Source organism: Stegostoma tigrinum, chromosome 1, assembly GCF_030684315.1.
Source record: "Stegostoma tigrinum isolate sSteTig4 chromosome 1, sSteTig4.hap1, whole genome shotgun sequence".
NCBI classification, from domain to species: Eukaryota; Metazoa; Chordata; class Chondrichthyes; order Orectolobiformes; family Stegostomatidae; genus Stegostoma; species Stegostoma tigrinum.
In genome coordinates, this window is record NC_081354.1 from 3,959,082 (window position 1) to 3,986,191 (window position 27,110).

General features: G+C 44.4%; 2 protein-coding genes across 7 annotated transcripts in view; both read left to right on the forward strand.

The window, feature by feature from the left end:
• Positions 1–7,594, forward strand: part of arhgef38 (Rho guanine nucleotide exchange factor (GEF) 38) — a 79,702-nt gene extending 72,108 nt beyond the window's left edge. For both annotated transcript variants that reach the window (XM_048537663.2, XM_048537671.2), the window contains 2 exons: positions 2,150–2,427; positions 5,996–7,594. In XM_048537663.2, the coding sequence (XP_048393620.1) occupies positions 2,150–2,427; positions 5,996–6,181 (464 nt within the window). In that variant the 3' untranslated portion in view covers positions 6,182–7,594. The remainder of the gene's footprint in view (positions 1–2,149; positions 2,428–5,995) is intronic.
• A 9,076-nt stretch (positions 7,595–16,670) lies between these two features.
• abcg2a (ATP-binding cassette, sub-family G (WHITE), member 2a) overlaps positions 16,671–27,110 on the forward strand; it is a 105,324-nt gene continuing 94,884 nt past the window's right edge. Inside the window, exons 1-2 of one of the 5 annotated variants that reach the window (XM_059648272.1) lie at positions 21,117–21,531; positions 24,407–24,588. The gene's annotated coding sequence lies outside the window, so the exon portion shown is untranslated. Of the gene's footprint in view, positions 16,778–21,114; positions 21,532–24,406; positions 24,589–27,110 lie in introns of those variants that run through there. The other 4 variants (XM_059648263.1, XM_059648298.1, XM_059648328.1 and 1 more) reach the window with 4 other exon arrangements.

The window sequence follows — 27,110 nt, forward strand, 5'->3', positions numbered from 1 at the left end:
GAACCAGTGGATGTGCTTTGCAAATATTTCCAGAAGGCATTTGATATTTACAGTTATTGTGAAAGTAAAAAGATGGTGTAGAGGACAGCGAGTTAAGAAGGATAGACAATTAGCTGGCTAACAGGGAACACAGTGAGCACAAATGGATGTTTTTTTAGGATGGTGGTATGTAATGTGTGGTGTGCCACATGGGATCAGTGCTGAGACTGCAATGACCTTGATGAAAGGGTGGAAGGTAGGGTTGCCACATTTGTTATAGAAACAAAGACAGTTAAGAAATTAAGTTATGAAGAGCACTTAAGAAATCTATAACAAGATAAAAATAGATTAAATGAGTATAATGTGTGAAATTGTCCATTTTGGCAAAAAGAAAATAAAAGAAGTGTATAATCTAAATGGTGAGCGTTTGCTGAGCTCTGAGAAACAGAGCAATCTGTATGTCCAAGTGCATGAATCACAAATACAGCAAGTAATTAGGAAAGCTAATGGAATGTTATTGTTTATTGCCAGAGGAATTGAATGCCATAAAACCATCAGAAATAGGAACAGGAATAGACTGTCTGGCTCAAGCCTACTCCCACATTCAATAGGATCATGGCTTATCTAATGTTCCTCATGTCCACTTCTCTGTCCTTTCCCCATGATCTTTGATTCCACGACTGATAAACAATCTATCATTCTCAGCTTTAAATGCACACAGGGACTCTGCCCCCACAGCTCTCTGTGGCAATGAGTTCCAAAGGCTCTCAGCCCTCTGAGAAAAGAAATTCCTCCTCAACTCAGTCTTAAATTGGTGCTGCTTTTTTCTGAGACCATGCCCTCTAGGCCCAGACTCTCCCATGAGGGGAAGCATCCTCTCAGCACTTATCCTGTCAAGCCCTTTTAAGAATCCGATATTTCAGTACAAAATGCAGAAGTAGGGAGGTTAGGCTTCAGTTATACAGGGTGTCAGTGAGACCATATCAAGGATGTTATGTACACTATTGGTCTCCTTATTTAAGGATCACTGTAAATATGTGGGCAGCAGTTCAGAGAAGGTTTTTCAGACTAATGTCTGGAATGGATGGCTTATCTTATGAGGAAAGGTAGGGCAGGGTGGCCTGTATCTGCAGAAGTTTGGAAGGGTCAGACCTGGCTTGATTAAAACATTTGAGCTTCTGCAGGGTCTTGACAGAGTAGATATGGAGCTATCATATGAGGTGTTTCCTCATATGTGACAATCTACAACTGTCACTATTTAGAAAAGAATGATAAGGTGAATTTCCTTTCTCAGAATGTCATGAATCATTGGAGCTGTTTTCCTGAAAGCTAGTAGAAGCATAGACTGTGAATGTTTTGATAGATTCTTGGTAAGGCAGGCAGTGAGCGGTTATCAGGAATAGGCAGGAATGAGGAGTTGAGGTTATAGTGATATCAGCCATGGATATGATTGAATGGGAAAACAGGCTCAAGGAACCAAATGCCTCCTTGTTCATATAAAAATCCAAGTATGCCCTGTCTTAATCAAAACAAAGCTTGTAAAAACAAGTAGAGTTGTTAACCAAACAACGCTGTTAGTTCTCTTTATTAAAATTGTGCCAACCATGGCTCAGTGTGTCGCACTCTCAGCTCTGAGTCTGCAGATTTGAGCCTCATTAAACCATGGCCCGGTAAAAACAAAGGAATTTGTGATGCTATTTTGATGAAGTGCGGACGCAAAGACACACAGACTCACACACACTCTCTCACACACACACATACACAAACACACACACACACGCAGGGACACATACACAGGGACACACACATTCTTTTTGCTTCTCTCTCTCACACACTGTCTCGTGTTCTCACATACACACGTGGATGGATGTTGATTGAAGGGCCTAGTGTCAGGCGAAATCAGAGTGCTTGGTTTAAAATTTGGGAAAGCTCCAGGATCCATTATATTTTCAGCACATTTGTTCCCACAAGTTATTTGAAAATGCATAAAGGTTCAGCCATCAGGACACAGCCAGAAACTGATATAATGTGGGATTATAGTCAATGGATATGTGTGGATTTGATCAGTAAAACATTTTGCTGGATGTATTCTGTTCAACATGGTATACATACTTTTTAAAAAATGTGACAAAGCATTGTAGGGTGAATAACTGCTTTTGATTCTATGTAGTGATGCAAGGCTATGTGTATTCCTCATTTCTGAGACCATACAATCCTGCCGCTGGCCAGAGTGGAGTGTCAACAGACGGATCGGTGCTTGATGAGGATTTTGATGACATTAGCCTGTTTGTATCTTCACCCTGCGGAGATACCAACAATGCAAGGAATCTGCACTTTAATGCCAGCGATGGTGGGGACCCTCTCAACGATTCTCAGGAAGTATCTACACCAGAGACATCAACAGTTAATGGAAATGATGACACCTCAAGTGACCTAGAAGATCAGCAGGTAAAGCAGGGCAATTATTTACAAGCTACCTTTGGCTAAACTTTGTCTGTTGTTACTGCTCAACCCTTTCCAGACCATACACCCCAAACTTGAAGTGCAAGTTGTTCCCTAAACCTATCCCATTTTATGAGATTATAAGAACTGCTGATGCTGGAGTCAGCGAGAACACAGTGTGGAGCTGGAGAGACACAGCAGGCCAGGCAGCATCAGAGGGAACACAGTGTGGAGCTGGAGGAACACAGCAGGCCAGGCAGCATCAGAGGGAACACGGTGTGGAGCTGGAGGGACACAGCAGGCCAGGCAGCATCAGAGGGAACACAGTGTGGAGCTGGAGGAACACAGCAGGCCAGGCAGCATCAGAGAGAACACAGTGTGGAGCTGGAGGAACACAGCAGGCCAGGCAGCATCAGAGGGAACACAGTGTGGAGCTGGAGGAACACAGCAGGCCAGGCAGCATCAGAGGGAACACGGTGTGGAGCTGGAGGAACACAGCAGGCCATGCAGCTTCACAGAGAACACAGTGTGGAGCTGGAGGAACACAGCAGGCCAGGCAGCATCTCAGGAGCACAAAAGCTGACATTTTGGGCCTAGACCCTTCGTCAGAGAGGGGGATGGGGAGAGGGTTCTGAAATAAATATGGAAAGAGGGGGAGGTGGACCGAAGATGGATAGAGGAGAAAATAGATGGAGAGGAGAAGATAGGTGGGGAGGGGATAGGTCAGTCCAGGGAGGACAGACTGGTCAAGGAGGTGGAATGAGGTTAGTAGGTGGGAAATGGAGGTGTGGCTTGAGGTGGGAGGAGGGGATAGGGAAGAGGAAGAACAGGTTAGCGAGGCAGGGGCGAGCAGGGCTGGTTTTGGGGTGCAGTGGCGGGGGGAGGGGATGAGCTGGGCTAGTTTTGGGATGCAGTGGGGGGAGGGGAAGAACTGGGCTGGTTTTGGGATGCAGTGGGGGAAGGGGAGATTTTGAAGCTTGTGGAGTCCACATTGATACCATTGGGCTGCAGGGTTCCCAAGCAGAATATGAGTTGCTGTTCCTGCAACCTTCGGGTGGCATCATCGTGGCACCGCAGGAGGCCCAGGATGGACATGTCGTCTAAGGAATGGGAGAGGGAGTTGAAATGGTTCGCAACTGGGAGGTGCAGCTGTTTGTTGCGAACCGAGCGGAAGTGTTCTGCAAAGTGGTCCCCAAGCCTCCACTTGGTTTCCCCAATGTAGAGGAAGCCACACCGGGTACAGTGGATACAGTATACTACATTGGCAGATGTGCAGGTGAACATCTGCTTGATATGGAACGTCATCTTGGGGCCTGGGATGGGGGTGAGGGAGGAGGTGTGGGGGCAAGTGTAGCACTTCCTGCGGTTGCAGGGGAAAGTGCCAGGTGTGGTGGGGTTGGAGGGGATTGTGGAGCGGACAAGGGAGTGACAGAGAGAGTGGTCTCTCCTCAAGGCAGACAAGGGTGGGAATGGAAAAATGTCTTGGGTGGTGGGGTCGGATTGTAGATGGCGGAAGTGTCGGAGGATGATGTGTTGTATCCGGAGGGTGGTGGGGTGGTATGTGAGAACGAGGGGGTTCTCTGAGGGTGGTTATTGCAGGGGTGGGGCGTGAGGGATGTGTGACTAACCTCATCCCGCCTCCTTGACCTGTCCGTCCTCCCCGGACTGACCTATCCCCTCCCCACTTCCCCACCTATACTCTCCTCTGCACCTATCTTCTCCTCTATCCATCTTCAGTCCGCGTCCCCCTCCCTCCCTATTTATTTCAGAACCCTCTCCTCATCCCCCTTTTCTGATGAAGGGTCTAGGCCCGAAACATCAGCTTTTGTGCTCCTGAAATGCTGCTTGGCCTGCTGTGTTCTTCCAGCCCCACACTTTGTTATCTCGGATTCTCCAGCATCTGCAGTTCCCATTATCTCTGATCAGCATCAGAGGGAACACAGTGTGGAGCTGGAGGGACACAGCAGGCCAGGCAGCATCAGAGGAGCAGGAAAGCTGATGTTTTGGGTCGGGACCCTTCTTCGGCATTTGTCTTGTTGTCTCTCTCTCTCTCTCTCTCTCTCTCTGTCTCAGAGATGCACAGACATAGGCTAATGCGCTACACGTTGAGACAAAGCTTGGGCCTTCTTCCAGCCCTGTCTGCTTGAACCGCTAAAGCAGTTTAAGATTTCTTTCCACTTCTGATGTCTTGGATGCTGCCAAAACTATATGGCCTTTCTGCTGGTATGGATCTTTTCTTCTGAACGGGCCTGCTTCTGACCCCACTCCAACTGTTTCCCTCTGGGTGGTAATTGTTAACTTAGCAAACACTTCCGAATTACCTCACCACATGACTCCACTAGTCATTTCGCTTAAGGCTGCTTTGTCCCATTGCTACAAAAAATGACATTCTGACTCTTTTGTTTTAAAAGAAAAACAACACATCTTCACAGAATTGAAAATCAAAACCCCATTTACCTCTACTTTAGAAGCGAAGTTCTGGCATAGTAAAATATTAATCTCCTATATTATAAATCTTCATCATAGGAAGCAATAATTGAGGTTATTCTTGGTGTTGGGAGATGATGTGAAATCAGAAGGTTTTGCAGTTGCTCTGAGGTATCGACTGCAAGAGCATGAACTGTGGTGCTGGTATGCAGGGAAAGAATGCCCTTTTAATGTCATGCCTGGGCCTTTGACACCATGAGTAGCCCTGGAAGGGTTTACTGACTTCCTGTCTCACTGATGACGAGATCACCAAGACCAGAGATTCTGCCCTGGTGGTCTTAATGAATTAGGCACTGACTTTAAACTGTGGGACCTAGATTCAAATACAATCCAGAATCTTATATAGTTTATTGCATGTGCACATACTCTGGTCCTGCCTGTTCGTAACTTGAATCTTCGTTCAATTTGTTCAAGAGAAAGAGCATGTGGCAAAGGGTGGCATGGTGGCTCAGTGTTTAGTGCTGCTGTCTCAAAGCGCCAAGAACCCATGTTCAAATCCAGCCTTCTGTGACTGTGTGGAGTTTGCACATTCTCCCTGTGTCTGCGTGGGTTTCCTGCGGGTGCTCTGGTTTCCTCCCACAGTCGAAAAATGTGCAGGTTAGCGTGGATTGGCCAAGCTAAATTGCCCATAGTGTTCAGGGATGTGCAGGCTGGGTGGGTTAGCCATGGGAAATGCAGGGTTACAGGGTTAGGGTGGGATGCTCTTCAGAGGGTCAATGTGGACCCAACGGACTGCTTCCACACTGTAGGGATTCTATGATTTCCCTTGAAGTGCATAATTTAAGTACTTTCGGAGCAGAATTAATAGTAAAGATGAGATTTATTAGGAAACATGGAACATGCTGGGGCTTTTTTCTCTACAAGTGGGGTGGCTTTATTGGGGGCTTTAAGATGACAAGGCACAGGAAGAAAAAGCTGATAAAGGTTGGAGGAGGCCCACGTGTGGCAAGCATCAGTTTGGCTGAGTCACCTATTCTTCTGTTGTAGACCTCTGTATCCAAGCAAGACAGGACATTGAACAAACCACTTTTGTCAGTGATGTGCCAGTTATATCTTTCATGGTGCTTACTGTTTTATCTTTTCACAGATCTTTTATGCAGTTTATCCTTTTGAAGCACGGAGTAAATATGAACTCAGCCTTCAGGAATATGAGCGAGTGACAATCGTGAAACCCAGTGACTTGAGTGGTAATCCAGATTGGTGGTTGGCAGAAGTTAAAGGGAAACGGGGCTACGTCCCTGCTAACTATCTGGGAAGGATGACCTATGCATGAAGACACAGCTTGTGACAACCTTTAAAGAAACTCTTGGGTGGAAAGTCGTGTTCATGTAGTTGCTCCCCAAGTTTACTAGATCATGGCAAAGGAGTTAAGTCTGCTTATTTTAAACTCTGTCGTAGGAAGTGGGCATTGTGGCTGGCCAGCATGTATTGCCCATCCCTAACTGCTCTTGAACTGAGTGTCTTAATGAGCCATTTCAGAGGTCAATTTGAGAATCAACCACATCGCTATGGGTCTGGAATTACACATAGGCCAGAGCAGGTGACGGCAGCGAATTTCCTTCCCTGAAGGATATTAGTGAGCCAGATGGGATTTTCCAACAATCAGCAATGGGTTTCATGGTTGTCCATAGATCCTTAATCCCAATTTTTTTATTTTTAAAAGTTGAGTACAAATTTCACCATCTGCCTTGGGGGATTCCATCCCAGGTTCCCAGACCATTAGCTAAGTTTCTGGATTGGTAGCCTAGTTAGTACAGCTTGGCCATTGCCTCCCAGGAGGCAGAGATGTGGAGAATTGTAACATGAAGACATAGCTACAGGTATCTAGTCTGGGTCACAGTAATTCCTATTGATAACTGTGACTGAATGCAGTCACACTCCCATTCTCAAGCATCTGGATCTAACAGCGTCTATCTGTTCCACAAGGTCCAAGGAACAGGGTCTCTGTGTTTACAAAGTATTGAATGCTTTGCAATGAAATGAAGGGAATTTAACTTATCATGAAGGATATGAAACTATTAGTTGCAACTTTGGAGGGGATTGTAGCCCCATGCCTATGTATATAAGTGTGTTGTATGTGTATGTGAGAAGGAAATGAACACGTGAGAGGAATAGTGACAGTTCACTTGCTTCCAGTCAAATGACCAAAGACCACATTAATTTATATTCTTGAGACCTAAAGACACACATTACCATTAAGCATTACTCCTGTGGAGTAAGGCATTTTAAATTAAAGTTGAAAAACATGTTTCTCCAAATATTTGCGAATGAGCCATGTGTAAAATGATGCAGCTCGGACGGAGGTCTTTCAGCCCACTGTGACTGTGGAAGCTTTTTGAATGAACTCGCTGATTCTCCAGTCTTGTTGGCAGGATGGGTGTGTATGCGTATCATTTGTATTAAAACTGACAGAGGAAGCAATGCCAGATAAACCACATTAAGTATGTACTAGTGACAGTAACTTCTAAAGTAATAATGGGTCTGACACACTTTGGAGAATCAAATGGTAACATTCCTGATTTGCTGAACTTTGACATCAGTGATGAGGAAATTAAGAGCACCGGGTGCATAGACTTTCATGCCTGTTTGCATGGCATTACCTGATTGGAAGAAGGCTTGGAAATAAACTCTGTCCCTGGAAATGGAATCCTAAAAGCACTCGGTTAATGATAACAAGGTGTAGAGCTGGATGAACACAGCAGGCCAAGCAGCATCAGAGGAGCAGGAAAGTTGACATTTCGGATTGAGGCCCTTCTTCTTTTATGAAGAAGGATCTCGACCCGAAACGTCGGCCTTTCCACTCCCCTGATGCTGCTTGGCCTGCTGTGTTCACCCAGCTCTATACCTTGTTATCTCAGCTTCTCCAGCATCAGCAGTTCCTGCTATCTCAGCAATGGCTAATGTTTGCATTGAGATGTATATGGCTTGTTTGATCTCCCACACAATGTCCAAAAATCACAGGATTATTACAGCACAAGAAAGAGGACACAAAGCTCATCATGTCTGTGAAAAATGTTTAAATGAGCAATGGACCTTTTGCCAACCATTGCCATCTCCCCCTAACCCCACATGGCCTTCTGCTTTTCAAATAATAGCCTCTCGAATATCTCAGTTGAACCTATCTGTATCGCACCCTCGGGGACTGCACTCCAGATCTTAACCATCTGCTGCTTCTTTCGGCAATTACCTCAAATGTTTTGCGGGTTGGCCAGGTCAGTTTTCTGGACGGTTGGTTTGTGCTGCAGAGCAATGCCAATGCCAGTGTAGATTCAGTTCCTGCGCTGGCTGAGGTGACCATGAAGGACTCTCCTTCTCGACCTCTCCCCTCGCCTGAGTCTTGTTGTCCCACAGGTGGAACCACCACCAGAAACTTCTTCCTGTGGTCCAGTGAGACTGTGGTGACTTTACTTTTTAACTGCAATTTGTGTCCTGTCAAGCTGTGATAAACGCGCAATTCCCCTAACCACGCCTGGCCTCTGCAAGGTGCAGGAATGTTATTTTGTGATTGGTATGAACCCCTAGTCTCATGATTAAAAAGATTGTATTCAGTACAACTCCATGCAACAAAAAAAACTAAGCAGGAAGTTGTCACTTTGGGGACCTAAGGTTTAAAATTGGCACTAGTATTATCCTACCTGAGGGCACCGGTAACAAACTCTTTTGCCTGTTATTTTAATGAATTCATGAATTTTTTTTATGCATTGAAGTGTTTGCACCTCAAGCTTGGTGACTGAAATGTTTGCGTCACTGTTGTAGATATGGTTCAAAGTTCGCCCGAAGTTCTGGCGACCATACCCTAACTGGTATCAAATGTTGTATGGACTGAGCCATGTTGGCTGCTCACCCAGCAATGTCTTAAATGTAAAATTCTCATTTTAATGCTTGAATTCCTCCTTGACCTCAGCCCTCCCTATTTCCAGACTTAAGCCATCTGAGATCCGTTCCATTTGCACATCCCGCACAATTAATATTGCTCCCAATTTGGTGGGTGGACATTCAGCTGCTTGGGCTAGATCCTAAGCTCTGGAATTCTCCCCGCTCTACCTCTCTCGCCTCCTTCAGGAGGTCTTTGAAAACACAGTTCGTTGACCCAGCATCTCCTTACGTAGCTCAGTGATAACACTGCTGAGAGGCACATTCGAACATTTTACCATGGTAAAGGCTGTATTTAAATGCAAATTGTTGTTGTTTTCTATTGAATTTGAACCAATAACTAACATCAGAATGACCCGTCTGGCTCCTAAATCTCTCTCCAGCAAAGGGACCTGCCAGCAGTCCCCTAGGATCCTAATAGTAACCTCTTCAGTGACCTTGAAAGCTTTTAGATTTTAAAACGATACTTGCAAAACAAAAAAAACCCTGAACCTTGCTAAACCCTGGTCAGTGGGGTCACTTCCAATGACAGTTAATAACTCATTTTGAGCCATAATTGCCAAAAGTTCATTTTTATTGTTGAATTAAGCTGCTTTATTACCTTACTTTTCATCTAGTTTGCTTTGTTTCAAATTGTAATTCACAATGAAACCCCTAATTGTCTAGTCATTCCCTGACAGTTGTAATTATAACAAACAGAAATATTTGCTGAAACTCGGGCATGAAGTCTAGTGCCTTATATTCATTTTCCAATATTGATGATTAGTTCTACTTTTGGAAAATTTAAGTGAACTGGGCATTAAAACAGAACTGAGACTCTAAAGCAATAGATGTTGGGTAAGTGGACCTCCAAGTGCCACTCTTTTAAACCATGAAACTAAGGGAGTTTCCTGCTAGTCTCTGGTTTTTATCAAAAATGTTTTTTTTATATAAATGTTTCACAAAAGTTTTAGGTAATGTTTCCGAACATACTTTATCGCAGTGAACCTGATGTAATATAGACTGCACAATAGTTGCAGTTGTACACAATGACGGTCACAAGGTTGTACAGTTTGAGATGATAGGTTGGTGTCCTTTGTGAGAGGCCTGAAATTATCCCAGGGCAGGTAGCACAGTATGTGTGTTTGTGTGTATACACCCCAAGTCTGTGTATCACTCCCTCCACCTAACACACAGCAGGCCTTCCACTGGAGCAGAGTGGAACCTTATTCTGCCTGTGCTTGAGCGGGAGTAAGTGCTTGAGGATGTTTAAATGAAACTGAACTCCACACTTTCCAAGGTACCTTCATCCGGTGAGGAATCCTTGGAGCTGCTTGTTATGGCCACTGACTAACGCAAACAGTCCTCCTGTTTGGTGAATATCCTGTTCTAATCATTAATCCCACCTTCTAACACATTGCAGTTCCATTAAAAAGATTCAACCAATCATTGGACCATAAATTAATTTGATTTTCATAACTCCCAAGAGTAGTTTTCGAGATAGTGCACAGAAGGAATGGTTGTTGGCTTTGATATTTGCACATTTTCAATCTGTCTGGCATTTTTCTTGTGGAAATGTTATATTTTGTCTGTTTAGCATTTTAAACATTGGTGCAATTGTTGCTTTTCCTGTGAGGAAATGCTATTTATTTTATCTTCCCAGACTCTACGATTCATTGGAAGAATTGATGCATATATTGTTGATTCATGACTTGTATCTAACTTTCTGAATTAACTTGCACTATAAAACGGTTATTTGTTTTTCATCTTGTGTGGTTGTGGAGTTTCTTATAGCTGGCGGGAAGGGTAAAAATTCCTGGCTATGAGAAAGAGGTTTTAAGTTCTCATTGCAGAGCTGTGTAAACGAGGAGAACATGCAAGAAATTTAACCATACAAACCACCCACCTCAGGCAATAAAATGTGAGGCTGGATGAACACAGCAGGCCAAGCAGCATCTCAGGAGCACAAAAGCTGACGTTTCGGGCCTAGACCCTTCATCAGAGAGGGGGATGGGGGGAGGGAACTGGAATAAATAGGGAGAGAGGGGGAGGCGGACCGAAGATGGAGAGTAAAGAAGATAGGTGGAGAAGAGAGTTGCAATGGGAGAGAGATTCCCTGAGGTTGGTCCGGAGGGAGGAGGGTAACTTCTTCAGGTTAGGCATCCCTGGAAGAGGCTTCGCAGTGAGGTTAAAATAGTATCAGAGATAATGGGAACTGCAGATGCTGGAGATTCCAAGATCATCCAGCCTCACATTTTATTATCTTGGAATCTCCAGCATCTGCAGTTCCCATCACCTCAGGCAATTGTTTTATCCCTTTGAACTCATAGCAGGCCATATACCCAGACTTGAATATGCAAAGACAAAAGTTATAACATTTTGTCCTAGAAGTAGTCTGTTGCTTCATCTGGCTCAGCTGAAAAAATATCTAAATAGCTTTGATAAAAACTGAAAGAACTGCAGATGCTGTAAATCAGGTACAAAGACAGAAGTTGCTGGTAAAGCTCAGCAGGTCTGGCAGCATCTGAGAAGGGAAAAACAGAGTTAATGTTTCGGGTCCGGTTCTGAGGAAGGGTCACCAGTCCTGAAACGTTAACTCTGTTTTTTCCTTCACAGATGCTGCCAGACCTGCCGAGCTTTTCCAGCAACTTTGTTTTTGTTCCTAAACAACTTTGAGATCATTTAAAACCAATGCTTTCTTGGAGGGGAATTTAAGCAACAGAATCCGTAGAATTGTTCAGAGCAATTGGCTCATTCTATTGTAACCTCTCAAATGTGTCTGCACTGTCCAGCTGCGGGTTCTGACAGTATCCAATTACCATCACATCAGAAGGCTCATCTGGCCCATAGTGCCAATGCTGGCTTTTTGAGGAGCAGACTAATTAGTCCCATGCTCCCCCAATTCTTACTCTGCTACCCTGAAAATCTTTTCCTTTTAAAATATTTTTACCCATTTGCCTTTTGAGAGTTGCTATTGATCTTCTCTTTCGGACAGTTCATTGCAAATCAAAAATAACTCCACCTCCTTGCATCAACTGCAATTTGTAATATCTTTTCTGGCTCAGAAAAGCTTCAGATTTTTCGTCTGTGATTTGATTTTATATACAGACAAGAATACCAATTCAAGGGGCAAAGCAAGATCAAAACTGAATGAGAGCAGAGCGCTGACTGGTTGGTAAATTAACTAGGAACAGGAGGAGACCATTGGGCACTTCAAGCCAGCTCCACCGTTCATTATGATTATGGCTGATGATTTAACTCAATAGTCACTTCCCACTTTTCCTCCATTCCCTATGATCGCTTTAACCCCAAGTGCTACATCGAATTTCTTAGAGTCATCACCAAATCTAGAATTGCCTGTTCCTAGTGGGCTGTACCACAAGCTGCTCCAAAGAAGTCATCTTTTGGACATTTCATGAATTCTTTGCTTGAGATCTGCTGCTAACCTGGTTTTCCCAGTCCACCTGCTTATTAAAGTCCCTGGTCGTTATGGTAATAGTGCCTTTCTGATCTGCTTTTTCTATCTTCTGATTTATTTCCTGCCACATATCCTGACTAACGCTAGCAAGCCTGTACAGAACTAACATTAGGGCCTTTTTTTACCTTTGTGGTTCCTCAGCTCAACCCACACAATCTATGCCTTCTGACTCTATATCACTTCTTGCTAATGGTTTAATTTCATTTCTTACTAACAAGGCAAAACCTTCCTATCTACCATCCTCTCTGATGAAGGGTCTAGGCCCGAAACATCAGCTTTTGTGCTCCTCTAACTTCAGGTACAGCAGATAATGGGCCAACTCTGAGAAAGTGGGGGAGTGGCCGTCAACACAGAACTGAGGGGGTAAGTGAGCTTGTAGCACAGATTGAAATCAGTGGGTATGATGTTGTGGGAATTACTTGAGGCATGGCTGCAAGGAGATCAGGGCTCAATATGGAAGGTTACATGTCCTATCAAAAGTACAGGCAAGTTGGTAGATACCAAAGTGTGGGGCTGGATGAACACAGCAGGCCAAGCAGCATCTTAGGAGCACAAAAGCTGACGTTTTGGGCCTTGACCCTTCATCAGAAAAGGGGGATGGGGAGAGGGTTCTGAAATAAATAGGGAGAGAGGGGGAGGCGGACCAAAGACGGATAGAGGAGAAGATAGGTGGAGAGGAGAGTATAGCTGGGGAGGTAGGGAGGGGATAGGTCAGTCCGGGAGGACGGACAGGTCAAGGAGGTGGGATGAGGTTAATAGGTAGGAAATGGAGGTGCGGCTTGAGGTGGGAGGAGGGGATAGGTGAGAGAAAGAACAGGTTAGTCAGGCGGGGACGATCTGGGCTGGTATTGGGATGTAGTGGGGGGAGGGGACGATCTGGGCTGGTTTTGGGATGCAGTGGGGGGAGCGGACGATCTGGGCTGGTTTTGGGATGCAGTGGGGGGAGGGGACGATCTGGGCTGGTTTTGGGATGCAGTGGGGGGAGGGGACGATCTGGGCTGGTTTTGGGATGCAGTGGGGGGAGGGGATGATCTGGGCTGGTTTTGGGATGTAGTGGGGGAGGGGACGAGCTGGGCTGGTTTTGGGATTTAGTGGGGGGAGGGGACGAGCTGGGCTGGTTTTGGGATGCAGTGGGGGGAGGGGACGATCTGGGCTGGTTTTGGGATGCAGTGGGGGGAGGGGACGATCTGGGCTGGTTTTGGGATGCAGTGGGGGGAGGGGAGATTTTGCAGGACATGGTCGAGCAGTTTCAAGGCCAAAGAGATTACAAGAGAGTTGCCGTGGGAGAGAGATCCCCTGAGGTTGGTGCCCCACAAGGATCTGTGTTAGGGCATCAATTATTCACATTATCTATTAATGACTTGGATAATGAAAGAGAAAGCATTTTATCCAAATTTGCTGTTGATACAAAGTTAGGCAGCAGTATAGACAGTGGAGATGATAGCATAAAATTATAAAGAGATATTGATAGACTAACTGAATGGGCAAGACTGTAACAGATGGATTTCAATGTAAGCAATTGTGAGATTATCCATATGAACCAAAAAAAGGATAGATCCGAGTACTTTCTAGATGGTATGAAGTTAAAAACAATAATATCCAAATAGACTTGGGGGTTCAAGTGCATTTAGAAATGCTACAAACAGATGCAGAAAATAATCAAGAAAGCTAGTGGATTTTGGCCCAACAAGTCCACACCAACCCTTGATGTATCCCACCCAGACCCATCCCCCAATAACCCAGCTAATCTACACATTCTTGAACACGACAGGCAATTTCCCATGGCCGATCCACCTAGTCTGCTCATCTTTGGACTGTGGGAGGAAACCCCCTGCAGGTATGGGAAACATGTGCAAACTGCACACAGACAGTCACCCGAGGGTGGAATTGAACCTGGGTCCCTGGCGCTGTGAGGCTGCAGTGCTAACCACTGAGCCACCGTGCTGCCCATAAAATGCTGGCCATTTTTATCCAGAAGGACTGAATTACAAGGACAAAAAGCTTATGCTGCAAAATCCTGGTTAGATCCCACTTGGAGTGTTGAGGGTAGGTCTTGGCACCACACTTTAAGAAGTGTAGATTGGCCTTGGAGGGAGTACAATGTAGGTTTATAAGAATGGCACCTGGAATTCAAGACTAATGTTTGGAGGAGGCATTATATAAATTTAGGCCTGTTTTGTCTAGAATTTAGAATAAGGGGTGATTTGATAGAGGTTTTCAAGATAGTAATAGGAAAAGAGAATGATAGATAAAATATTTTGACTGGTTGGGGATTCTAGAATTAGGACCAGGCCATTCAGGAGAGATGTTAGGAAGCATTTCTATGCACAATGGATAGTGGATGTTTGGAACTGAGTACAAGAGCAAGGAGGATATGCTGGAATTGTATAAAATTCTGGTTAGGCCACAACTGGACTACTGTTTTGCAGTTCTGGTCACCACATTATAGGAACAAGGTGATTGCATTAGAGATAGTGCAGAGGAGTTTATCAGAAAGTTGTTTAATCTGAAGAGTCTGAGCTACGAGGAAAGATTGGATAAGCTAGTATTGTTTACCATAGATAGGGAAAATTGAGAATCTCCTGATAGTATTGTGAAGGGCATCGATAGGGTGGATAGGAAAATACCTTTTTTTTCATAATTGGAGGTGTCAATAGCAGGGAGCATAAATTGAAGTTAAGATGTAGAAAGCAAACAGATGAGTTAAGAACAGAGATAATGGGAACTGCAGATGCTGGAGATTCCAAGATAATAAAATGTGAGGCTGGATGAACACAGCAGGCCAAGCAGCATCTCAGGAGCACAAAAGCTGACGTTTCGGGCCTAGACCCTAGGCCCGAAACGTCAGCTTTTGTGCTCCTGAGATGCTGCTTAGCCTGCTGTGTTCATCCAGCCTCACATTTTATTATCTTGAGTTAAGAACAGTTTTTCTTTCACTCAGAGGGTTGTGAGAGGCTGAACGTCACTGTCTGAAAGGGTGGTGAAGTCAGAAACTCTTGTAACATTGAAGCTGTATTTAGCTATTCATTCGAGTTGCCAAAGCCTCCAGGGCTATGGACCAAATGAACCAAAATGGAAGTTTTAAAAAATTCATTCACAGAATGTGGGTGGCAGCATTTAGTTCCCATTCCCAATTGCCCGGAGGGCAGCTGAGAGTCAGTCACATTGCTGTGGGTCTGGAGTCACATTTTGGTCAGATCAGGTGAGGACAGCAGCTTCCTCCCTTAAAGGACATCAGTAAGCCAGATGGATTTTCCCTGACAATCAATGACAGTTTCACAGTCATCACTAACCCTAACTTCCAGATCTTTATTGAATTCAAATTCTACCATCTGCCATTGGTGGGATTCGGACCTGGTTCACCAGAACATTGCTTGCATCTCCAGATTAATAGTCTATCAATAATACGACTCGGTTAACATCTACCCATGATGAACTTAAGCGTGATCAGATTTTGCTGATGAATACTGGCAGATAGGCTGAATGGCTCCTGTGTTGTAAATATCTATGAGTCTACGAGACAAAGATGAGTTCCCTCAGAGGGTTGTGCCACGATTTAGCACTCTGCCTTAGATATGGGTGACAGAACATTTTTTAAGGCAGAGATAGATACATTCCTGTTTTGCAGGGATATCAAAGATTATCGGGGGTAGATGGCCATGTGGAAATTGAATTTTAAACATCTTGTTGAAAGAGGCAACATGTTCAAGGGGCTGAAAGGTCCTACTTCTGTTTCCAATTCACATGCCTGAATAAAAGCCTGAAGTCTACCAACAGTTCCAAATGCACCTTCTCCAGGGCACCAGATTCAAGGAGAAGCACTATTCCATTTGATGAACATTTCCTCAGAGAAACATTCCCTTCTGATGACCCATTCTCTGATCAATGCTTAATGCTTATTCAAGGCAAATCTGAGAGTTGGATTCTGAAGGAGAAGCTAAATAAACAGATGCAGCATATCAGATATATAAAGAGGATGTACAGATTGAACCTGATGAAGTCAGGTAGCTATGCAGAGTAAACACTAACATGGACTGATGGAGGAATGGCCTGGTTCATTAATGAATATTCTTTGTGATCAAGAGATTGCTGCACCGGAAGTGTGTATTTTCTGACACTTAAAATGCACTTGCAGTCAAACTGATCAGCTGCTTTGTCATCAAAATAATTTGCATGGATGACCTCCTTTCCCCTGTCATTCTTCCACATCTACCTCTACTCACTGTTTATTAGATGGTCTGGACTGGCCAAGCTAGTTCACGTGTTGTGAAAAGACATTGATGGCCTGTTGAGTCATCTTAAAGTACATATTGCATAACTTGTTTGGATCAGCTATCACGCACACTTCAAAAAAACTTACCAAGCTGATTTCATGAAGATAAATATTAACCAGAAAATTACACCCATTATGTTGCAACAGACATAAGGACAACATAGTAATCACATCGACAAGCAATGTAAATGGCTTTTTATTGCACATTCGCCGGAGAATCATAAATGAGGAAGGTCCAAGGTTGATCCTCAGAGTGATCTGACTAGGTAAGTCATAGAACTGCACTGAATTTACAGCATAACACAAATTATTTGGCTCAAATGATATGTGTCACCCTCTATTTATTACACCGACTTCCTCTCATTCTTCTTCATTTCACCTAGTCATCAGATTCTTCAATTCTTATCTTCCTCACGTAGTTGTCCTCTGCTTTACAAACCTCAAGCACCCAGTGGTGGCGAGTTCCACACTCTAATGACTCTGGGTAGAGATGTTTGTATTGAATCCCCATTTGATTTATTGGCAACTATCTACTATTTATGACACTTAGTTCTGAATTCCTTCATGTGTTTAACAGCTGTATGTGTCTACCCTGTGAAGTCTTTTCATAATTTTAAAGAACTCAATCAGGTCTTTCCCATCCTTCTCTTTCCTAGAGAAAACAGCTTCAGTTAATTTAACTTTCCCGAGGGGTACCACATGGAATATACCTCTCAGTTCTGGTACCAGTACTTTATTTTAAATTTGAAAGTATTTTAAATACTTTTTACACTTTCTCCAGGGCCTGTATATCCCTTTTATAAATGGAATATGGAGACAGGAATTGTTCACAATTTTCCAAGTCTGGTCTAACTATTGTTTGATGCAAGTTTAATACATCTCCTCTGCTTTTCAATTCTATAACTGCAGAAGTGCGTCCTCATATTTTGCTTTCCTTATGACCTTACAATCACTGCTCTTAGCAATTTGCATAACAATTGGTCTCATCCAAGAGGTGGCAGAATGCAGCAGTTTATATTCCTGATTCTGTTTGCTGATCCTTTGATGAAATGCACATGACTGGGTGCAGTTATTATTGGTTATGTTTTTGAATTAGCAATCCAAGGCCTTGAACTAATAATCCAACAATCAAATCCCACCATAGGGTCAAAAAATGCTTACAGCATCAAAGGTGACCGTTCAACCTATCATGTCTATGTTGGCACGTATCAACAGTAACTCAGAAATCTCCACTGCCCTATCTTTTCTGCCTAGACCTGCATGCTTATTTTCTCTTCAGATAATTATCTAATTTGTTTTTCAAAGCTGTAATTAAATGTGCCACTACCTCCCTCTCACGCAGTTCAGGCAGTAAAGCTAATGGCATCAGAGACAGTAGGAACTGCAGATGCTGGAGAATCTGAGATAACAAGGTGTGGAGCTGGATGAACACAGCAGGCTGAGCAGCATCAGAAGAGCAGGAAGGCTGATGTTTTGGGCCTAGACCCTTCTTCAGAGACAACAAGGTGCAGACCTGGATGAACACAGCAGGCCAAGCAGCATCAGCGGAGCAGGACGACTGATGTTTCAGGCCTAGATCCTGAAGAAGGGTCTGGGCCAGAAATGTCAGCCTTCCGGCTCCTCTAATGCTGCTTAACCTGCTGTGTTCATCCTGTTATAAAACTGATGGCATGCTCTCTTTCATAGTGAGAGGATTTGAGTATCGGCGTAAGGATGTCTTGGTGAGGCCACACCTTGAGTATTGTGTGCGGTTTTGGTCTCCTGGTCTGGGGAAGGACACTCCTGCTGTTGAGGGAGTCCAGTGAAGGTTCACCAGACTGATTCCTGGGATGGCAGGACTGGCATTTGAAGAAAGACTGCATCAAACTATCCTTGTATTTGCTGGAATTTAGAGGAAGGAGTGGAGGGCATCTCATAGAAAGATATACAATCCTGATAAGACTGGACAGGCTGGATGCAGGAAGAATATTCCCAGTGCTGTGGAATTCCAGAACAAGGGGTCACAGCCTAAGAAGAAGGGTTAGACCAATCAGGACTGAGATAAGGGAAGGCCCCTTTACTCAGGAAGTTGTGAACCTGTGGAATTCTCTCCCACAGGAAGCTGTTGGGGTCCACTTGTTAAATATATTCAGGAGGGAGCTGGACGTGGCCCTTGTGGCTAAAGGGATCAAGGTGTATGGGGAGAGGGCAGGAATGGGATACTGGGATTGCATGGTCAGCCATGATCATATTAAATGGTGGTGCAGGCTCGAAGGGCTGAATGGCCTACACCTGCACCTATTTTCTATGTTTCAGTGTTTCACTCCAGATCCTAACCAGTCTCTGAATAAAGTCTTTCCCCCATCTTGCCTTCGCCTCTTTTTGCCAATCACCTTAAAATGGTATGCTCTGGTTCTCAACCCTTCTGTCCCTGGGAATGGTTTCTCTCTATCTACTTCATCCAGATACACACATGATTTTGAATGCCTTGATCAGGCCTCAACCTTCTCAAAGGGTAACAGCCCTAGCTTTACCATCCTATCCTCATAACCTCATCCAGCTTAGTCCATATTTTGATTTCGGTCTATGTGACAAATGATGTTCCCTAAACACACACTCCGTCCCTTTCCATGGCAAATGCCCAAGGCTGACACATTCACACCCTGTTGCAGTTGACTACACTTTAAACTTTCCAACTACCTTGTCAAACCAAGACTTACTTCCACCTCCATTTTATCACCTACCTCTGGCCTGCCTCAATTTGTCTGCTGGTGAAACCATTGTCTGTGCCCGTGTTACATGTAAGTCATATTCTGTTATGTTGTAAGTCATATTCTAACTGTTTTCTTGCCAACATTTCTGTCCTGCTCGGAGAGGATTTGCAGTCAGTAACTGTCCTAACATCTTGCTGTCCTTTCTCTCACATTCTAACCTCCTTAACCTTGAGGTCCACTAAAATTCTGCTGCCCGTGTTTTTACATAAACCCAGTTCTTATCACCTATCTGCTTTCTCACCAATATTTATTGCCATTTAAGCAATGCTACAAATTAAAGTTCACAATGTTTACAACTTCTGTCTTGATTTCACCTCTCCCCTCATTCCATATCTCTGCAATCTCTCACGAACCACAACCGCATCCCTCTAATGTTCACTTTGTAAGTATCACCAATGGTAATCACTTCATGGGAACCTCCTGTGGATGACCACCTCTCACATCTCCTAGCTCCCTCTCCTGCCTTCAGCTAATGAATCAGTGCTCCTCAATGTTGTACACAAGTGGGTGGAAGCCCTGAGGGTGGCAAGGATACTCTGAGTAGAGAATTTGTCGGCAGAGCACTACTGACTGTGGGTGTCCTAAAGGACACAGCTGCTGGATTGGGGCTGTGGTGGGTTTGAAAGAATCAACAAAAGGGAAAGACATGCTTAATTTTACCTTCACCAACCTTCCTGCCACAAATGCAGTGTTTGTAGGAGTGACCACTACACAGTCCTTTTGGAGATGAAGTCCTGTCTTCACATTCTCCCATCTTGTTAGCTGCCATTATCACTGTCCTAGATGGGACAGATTTCAAGCAGACCCAACAACTTAAAACTGGGCGTCCATGAGATACTGGGGGCCATTAGTGGCAATAGAATCGTGCTCCTACTCAATCTTGCAAGGTCATGGCATATCCCCCACTTTGGCATCACAATCAATTCTTCCAATTTGTTACAGGAGGCTGTGAGGATGGATATGCCCAGTGACCAATGAAGGTGCAGTGAGATCAGAAACCTCCCTGTATGTGTTTGTTAGAGTTGGATTCTGTACTCATAGAACTGCTGGGGGAGAATGCTGTGTAGCACTACCATTCCCTCCAGATTAAGAGAGTTTTATTTCGAGCAGTAACAGCAGACTCATGTAAAATCTTCAGAATTGCACTTTGTGTGATGAGGGAGTGGAGCTAGAAAGTATTGTACATCGAGCCAAATATTTTTGTGCAATCTGTTTTAGCAGATACCACAACAGATTGTAAGTCGCATTCTAATTGTTTTCTTGCCAACATTTGCGTCCTGCTCTGAGAGGATTTGCGGCCAGTTTCAGGCCTGTTTGTATTTGTATTTATGTATATGTTGTACATTGCATTACACTTAGTACATTCCGAAACCAGCTGGACCACCATCAAAGTTTTAATCACTCAAACCATTTCTGCCATGTGACATGTTACTACTGTATCTCAAGGCAGCTGCTGCACTTGGAACTGAGGAGACTGCCAGGAGGGCGGCAGAAGCATGTTAGATATGCCCCCAAATTATCCCTGAAGAGGTGAGGCATCACCTGCCGTTTCATTGGAAATGCCAGCCAGGAGCTGACCAAAATGGAGGATGCTGATGTGGTAGCACACATGGCACACTGAGAGAGTTTAGTACGAGGTGGAGGGTCAGAGGAAGTGCGCACAACTCCAAACAGTTTGTCAACCCAACTATTCAAGCACTACCTGCCCTGGAGGTAGTAGCAGAGTTTGCAGTTTGTGACACATCAGCCAACTCACAACCTGTGGAGCCAAACTGGAAGCAGATCATCCTTAACATTGAGGGACTGGCTAAGAATAGGAATACGTAGGACATAGAGCACAGAAACAGGCCATTTGGCCCAACCAGTACCAGTTATTGTTGATGCCCCACTTGAGTTCCTTCTCTATTACTGCCCGTGTGTGTTTACAACAGTATGATTGGTTGTTATCTGGTGTGTAAATTCACAAAAGGGAAGGGCTATGACTGAATGTATCTATTCGCCACACTGACTCGCTCACTCACTGAGTGTGAGTAAGTTCACAACAGATGCAGATGCAGATGTGAGTGTGCAGAGAGGAAGAGGCGGTGCTGAGGCGGTTCGGCAGAGGGAAGAATTCGTCCGGACGCACTAAGTCTTGTCAAACTGAAAGTCAAAATATCAGAGAGCGACAAGGAGCTGAAATGCGATAAATGGAGTAGTTTGGATGCTCCTGCGTTTCTGTTGCCCGTTATTTCTGGAGTAAAGAAGCTGAGCACCGCATCTAGAAGGTGAGAGAGAAATCCTGTCCCATTGACAGAGAGAGGCATCAATCCGGTGGGTGTTAGGGGATTGGATGTCAGGAGTAAAATAAAATCAAGACACCATGTTTATTTTAATGTAATAGTTTCTTTGCAGATTGTATTTATTTGCCTGATACTGACCTCCTGATCGCTATGTCGCTATTAATTGTGTAACTATGAATGCAGGGATTTGGAGAGGCTGTTGCAATCCCCGAATGTTTTTGATTATTTAACTGTTAGTTTGGGGAGTTTGTAGCCGTGAGTTTTACAGTTTTATTGCAGTGTAACAGCGTGAAGCGGTAAAAAGGAGCACGCTGACTATTTAACCATGGATTAGAATGCAGAGCCACACAGTCTTCTTTGTGCTCACAGCCCTGCTCTGCTCTGACGGCTTCACAGCATACCCACCCCGCCACCTTTCCACTTCCACCCGCCCACCCCCACTGTCCCTCTGCTAACTTTCCCCTTGCTTCCACCCGCACATCCTCTTTCTGTTTCCTCGCTTCTTCCCACCACCTCACTTCCTGCTCCCCCCCCCCCATCCCCACTCTCCCCGTGCCCCCAACCCTGCAAGCTCGCCTCCACCACCCACTCCACCCCAATCCGATGCACTGTTTCCCCCTCTCCCTTCATCTCCATATCTTACCCCACTTCCCCTCTACCTCCAGCCTTCAGTCCCCCATTGGCGCAGTTTTCCCTCAGGAGCCAGACATGCACCAAACTGAATTGCGGCGCGCTGCTTTCCTAAAGAACATTTGTCAGCCAAATGATACATAATGATAATAGAAGTAGGATACACATTATGAAACGCATATGTTTTTCCAATTCACTAGTGTGTGGTCGTATTAGTTACAATTCTCGCGCGGCCCCTGAAAAGACTTGAACATGTGATTGTTTGCACCACTGAAAGAAAACCATTGACTGTGACAGGGAAAACGTTCCTTGCGCATTAGCACAATTTTCTATAGTTTGTGTGCCCAGACAGTGGGTGCACAATGGGGCAAACACTTTGTAACTTGTAGAGGTAGAAAAATAAGTACATTCCAGAGGCATAGTCTATAGAAACTGAAATGTAATTAGTTTAACAAGTGTAGAGTTTAGTTAATTTCCTCTATCACAACAATAGTGGTATGCGAGTGAGAGGTGACAGTGAAAGCTAACTATAGCTGTTCATGTGAGGAAACAGCTTTCCAATGCCAGTTAATACACTCTCCTCATTTAATAACTTACGGTGAATGCAACAGAGCTGTGAGATAAAGACCACGAGAATGTTTGGAATATAAAGCCATTTCAACTGTCCTATCTCTGCTGGGTCTTTGAAAGAGCGCCACTCCATAACCCTATCATAGAGTCGGCTTGAAGGAGTGCCTTTTGAAAGGTTCTAGTGGACTAAGGCACAAATGTTACCTGCAGTGAGTGAGTCATACAGCATGGAAACAGATCCTTCAGTGCAACTCCTCTGCGCCAAACCAATTTCCTGAACTAAACTTTTTGTATTTGCCTGTGTTTGGCCCATAGCCCTCTAAACCCTTCCTAGTTGTGTACTTTCCCGAATGTCTTTTAAATGCTGGAACTGTACCTGCATCTACCACATCCTCTGGCAGCTCATACCACGTACGAACCACCCTCTGTGCCCCTTAGGTCCTTTTCAAATATTTCTCCTGTCACCTTAAAATTATGCCCCCTGGTTGTGAACTTCCCTACCTTAGGGAAAAGACCTTTTGCAATTCACCTTCTCTATGCCATTTGGGGGTTTTGAGCGCACTGTGTGTGAAGAAATATTTCCTAACTTCCCCTCAAATGCTTTTGAATCTATAATCTCTACTTAATTACCAATTCACAAAGGCATTTTCCTTCTTTACACATTTTATATTTCTAGTCTGTTTTAGGAATTTAGGTAATTTCAGAAACCAGCTAAAATTCTCTCGGTTAGCCCAGTTGGTTGGGTGGAATGCAGAGTGATACCAACAGCTCAGGTTCAATTCCTGCACCAACTGAGGTCATCATGAATGTCCCATCTACTCGATCTCTCCCCTTGCCTGATGCTCGGTGACCTTCAGGTTAAACTCCCCACCAGCTGTGTCTCTCTAATGAGTCCATTGGGACAGTGGTAAATTCAGGGATATTTTCTAATCAGTCTGTTAGGAGATGCCACTGCACACACCTCTGAAGCAGATGGGTCCAGATTGTGTCCATCCCTCTGGACCAATCACTGTGCCTCAAGAGCCCTCATGTATGGTGACTTTACCTAAGGTAACTATATTTGGATAATTTTGCCAATAAAGAATTTCCACCTTTTTTGTTCTTAGCTGTGACTGAGTCAATTCTAAACTGCTCTGGCTGTTGGTAATGCTAGGGCATGAGTGAATCAAAAGCCAGGTGAAATTCCAGCCTGGCGATTCCTCGGTTGTCAAATTCTCATGTTTGTCTCCAAATCCTTGCGTGACCTCGCTCCCTCCGTCCCTACCTCTGAAACTTCCTCCATCTATTAGCACCATCTGATTTCTCTGTATTCCTCCAATTCTGGCCTCTTCAGCATGCCTGATTTTAATCACTTCACCACTGGGTGCTGTGCTTTCAGCTGCCTGGGTGCTAAAAGCTGGAATTCCCTTCTCTTTGCCAATCTTTTCTCTTTTAAAATGTTCCCTAAAACATTTCTCATGTGCCCTGAGATTTCTTTATGTAACTTGATGCAGGATGGTCTGTGAAAACATGCTGATTTTTATATGGAGGTAGATGTTGTGAACTGCAGATGTTGGAGTCAGAGATAGTGTATTAGGGGGCTGAGTACACAGTCTTGCAGGGCACCTGCACTGAAGATTGGCATAGAAGAGTTGTTGTCACCTATTCTTATTGATTGCAGTCTGTGGGTCAGGAAGCTGAGCATCCAGTTACAGAAGGAGAAGCTGAGACCAGGTCTTGGCATTTGGAGATGAGTTTGACAGCAGACATGAATCAAGATGCTGACCTGCAGTGAGACCAGCGGTAGAATGATTCCACAATCCACAGCGTGACACATATGCATGGAAAGAAGCTGATTGGCAAGTAGGACTAATGAAATAATGCGCCTTTAAATAAAAGTCTTCAGTTTGTGTTTAAGTGTCCTGTGGCATTTATCTTTTTTTTGTAAAATACAAACTGCTTATGCATTAGATTGTGACTGAGGACAAGAATACTGGAGATCACAACGGTTGGGCAGCATCCATGGAGAGACGGTGGGCCAACGTTTTGAATCTGGATGACTCTTCATTAGAGCTGAAGTGAAGTGTGCAGGGGCAGCATTTATGCAGAAGTTGCTGGGGCGAGCATGGAGTGGGGAGGGTGGAGTGCTATGGGAGAAAGGATGTTGATAGTTCAGATTACGTGATTGGAATGTGAGAATGGCAGAACAATGGTGTGTCCAGCTGCCAGACTGGAAAAAACAGGCAGTCTCACTTCACTCTCCTTGACATGCTGCAATGGATATTCACTTGAGGCATGCTGGAACCAGAGTCCCAGCAAATTAACTAGGGCTGTAGACAGGGATTTAAACCAGTTATAAGGAAGGAGGGTTTGAGAGAGGAGAAACACAGGAGGAGAATATGGCAGACTCATGGGACTCTTCTTTGGATAACTATAGCCATTGTGGGATGGCAAGGGAAAGAGTATGCTGGCAAGGAAAATAGCAGTAAATAGGGTGAAAGGCATGGCTCCTTCCAGCATTCCGGTCTGAACCCAACACCAATCCTTGTGGCACATCATTAGTCACAGTCTTCCAGTCTGAACAACAAGGGTGTTCCACCATCCTCTGTCTCCTACTGTCTAGCCAACTTTGTATGCAATTAGCTAGCTCTCCCTGGACCCCATGTCATCTTACAAACCAAGTCTACCATGAGGAATCTTGTCTCAGGCCTTGCTAAAGTCCATGTAGACAGCATCTACCACTCTGCCTTCATCAACCTTCCTGGTGACCTCTTCAGAAAACTCAATTGAATTTGCAAAGCATGATTTCTGATGCATAAAGCCATGCTGACTTATCCCTAATCAGTCCTTTCCTTTCCAAATGCATGTAGATCCTGTCTCTGCGAATCCTCCAACAATTTACTTTAGAAGACCATTAGAAGACAAACGGTGGTAGTGGACAGAAAATATTCAATATTCTGCTCAGTTATGAGTGGTGTACCACAAGGATCTGCTCTGGGCCCTCTTCTATTTGTGATTTTTGTAAATGATTTGGATGAAGGAGTGGAAGGGTGGATTAGCAAGTTGGCAGACGATACAAAGGTGGGTCGAACTGTGGATAGTACGGAGGGATGTTCTAGGTTACTAAGTGACATCAGTAGGATACAGAGCTGGGCTGAGAAGTGGCAGGTGGCGTTTAACCCTGAAAAGTGCGAGGTGATTCATTTTGGAAGGACAAATTTGAAAGCAGAATACAGGGTTAACGGAAAGATTCTTGGCTGTGTGGAGGAGCAGAGGGATCTTGGGGTTCATGTCCACAGTTCCCTGAAAGCTGCCACCCAGGTGGATAGAGTTGTTAAGAAGGCGTATGGTGTGTTAGCTTTCATTAATAGAGGGATTGAGTTGAAGAGCTGTGAAGTTATGCTCCAGCTATACAAAAGCCTGGTTCGGCTACATCTGGGGTATTGTGTCCAGTTCTAGTCGCCTCATTACAGGAAAGATATGGAATCATTGGAAAAGGTGCAGAGGAGATTTACCAGGATGTTGACTGGAATGGAGGGAAGGTCTTAGGAGGAAAGGTTGAGAGAGCTAGGGCTTTTCTTTTGAGAATGACGAAGGATGAGAGGTGACTTGATAGAGGTGTACAAAATGATCAGAGGTATAGAGTAGACAGAGACTTTTTCCTAGGGTGGAGGTAGCTTCTACGAGGGGACATGGTTTTAAAGTGAGTGGATGTAGGTACAGGGGAGACGTCATAGGTAGGTTCTTTATTCAGAGATTGGTAGGGACATGGAATTCATGGCTGGAGAGGGTCATGGAGTCGGCCTCATTAGGGGCATTTAAGCGGCTATTAGATAGGTGTATGGATGATAGTATAAGGGAGGGGTAGAGGTTAGGTTCAACCTTAGGTTTGGGGTAAAAGTTCGGCACAACATCGTAGGCCGAAGGGCCAGTACTGTGCTGTACTGTTCTATGTTCTATAACACAGTATGGAGCTGGAGGAACACGGCAGGCCAGGCAGCATCACAGGAGCAGGAAAGTCGACATTTCAGATCGGGACCCTTCTTCAGAAATCCTCAAATTTTCCGAAGAAGGGTCCCAACCTGAAATGTCAACTTTTCTGTTCCTCTGCTGGCTGGTCTGCCGTGTTCCTCCAGCTCTATACTGTGTTATCCCTAATTTTTACGTCATATTTTTACTGTAGTACATGTTGTTTTAAAGCTGAAAAGGAAATAATCCCCATTTTTATATAATGGCATTTATGATAGCAGGTCACCTCAAGCACTTTACATTCGGGCTAGGTTTGTCACAGTGAAGTTGTTTAGAAAGTTGAATCACTGCTGTATTGTCAGTGGAGCCCAGAATCTGGATTTATAGAGACAAATAATTTTTATAGCAGGGTAAAG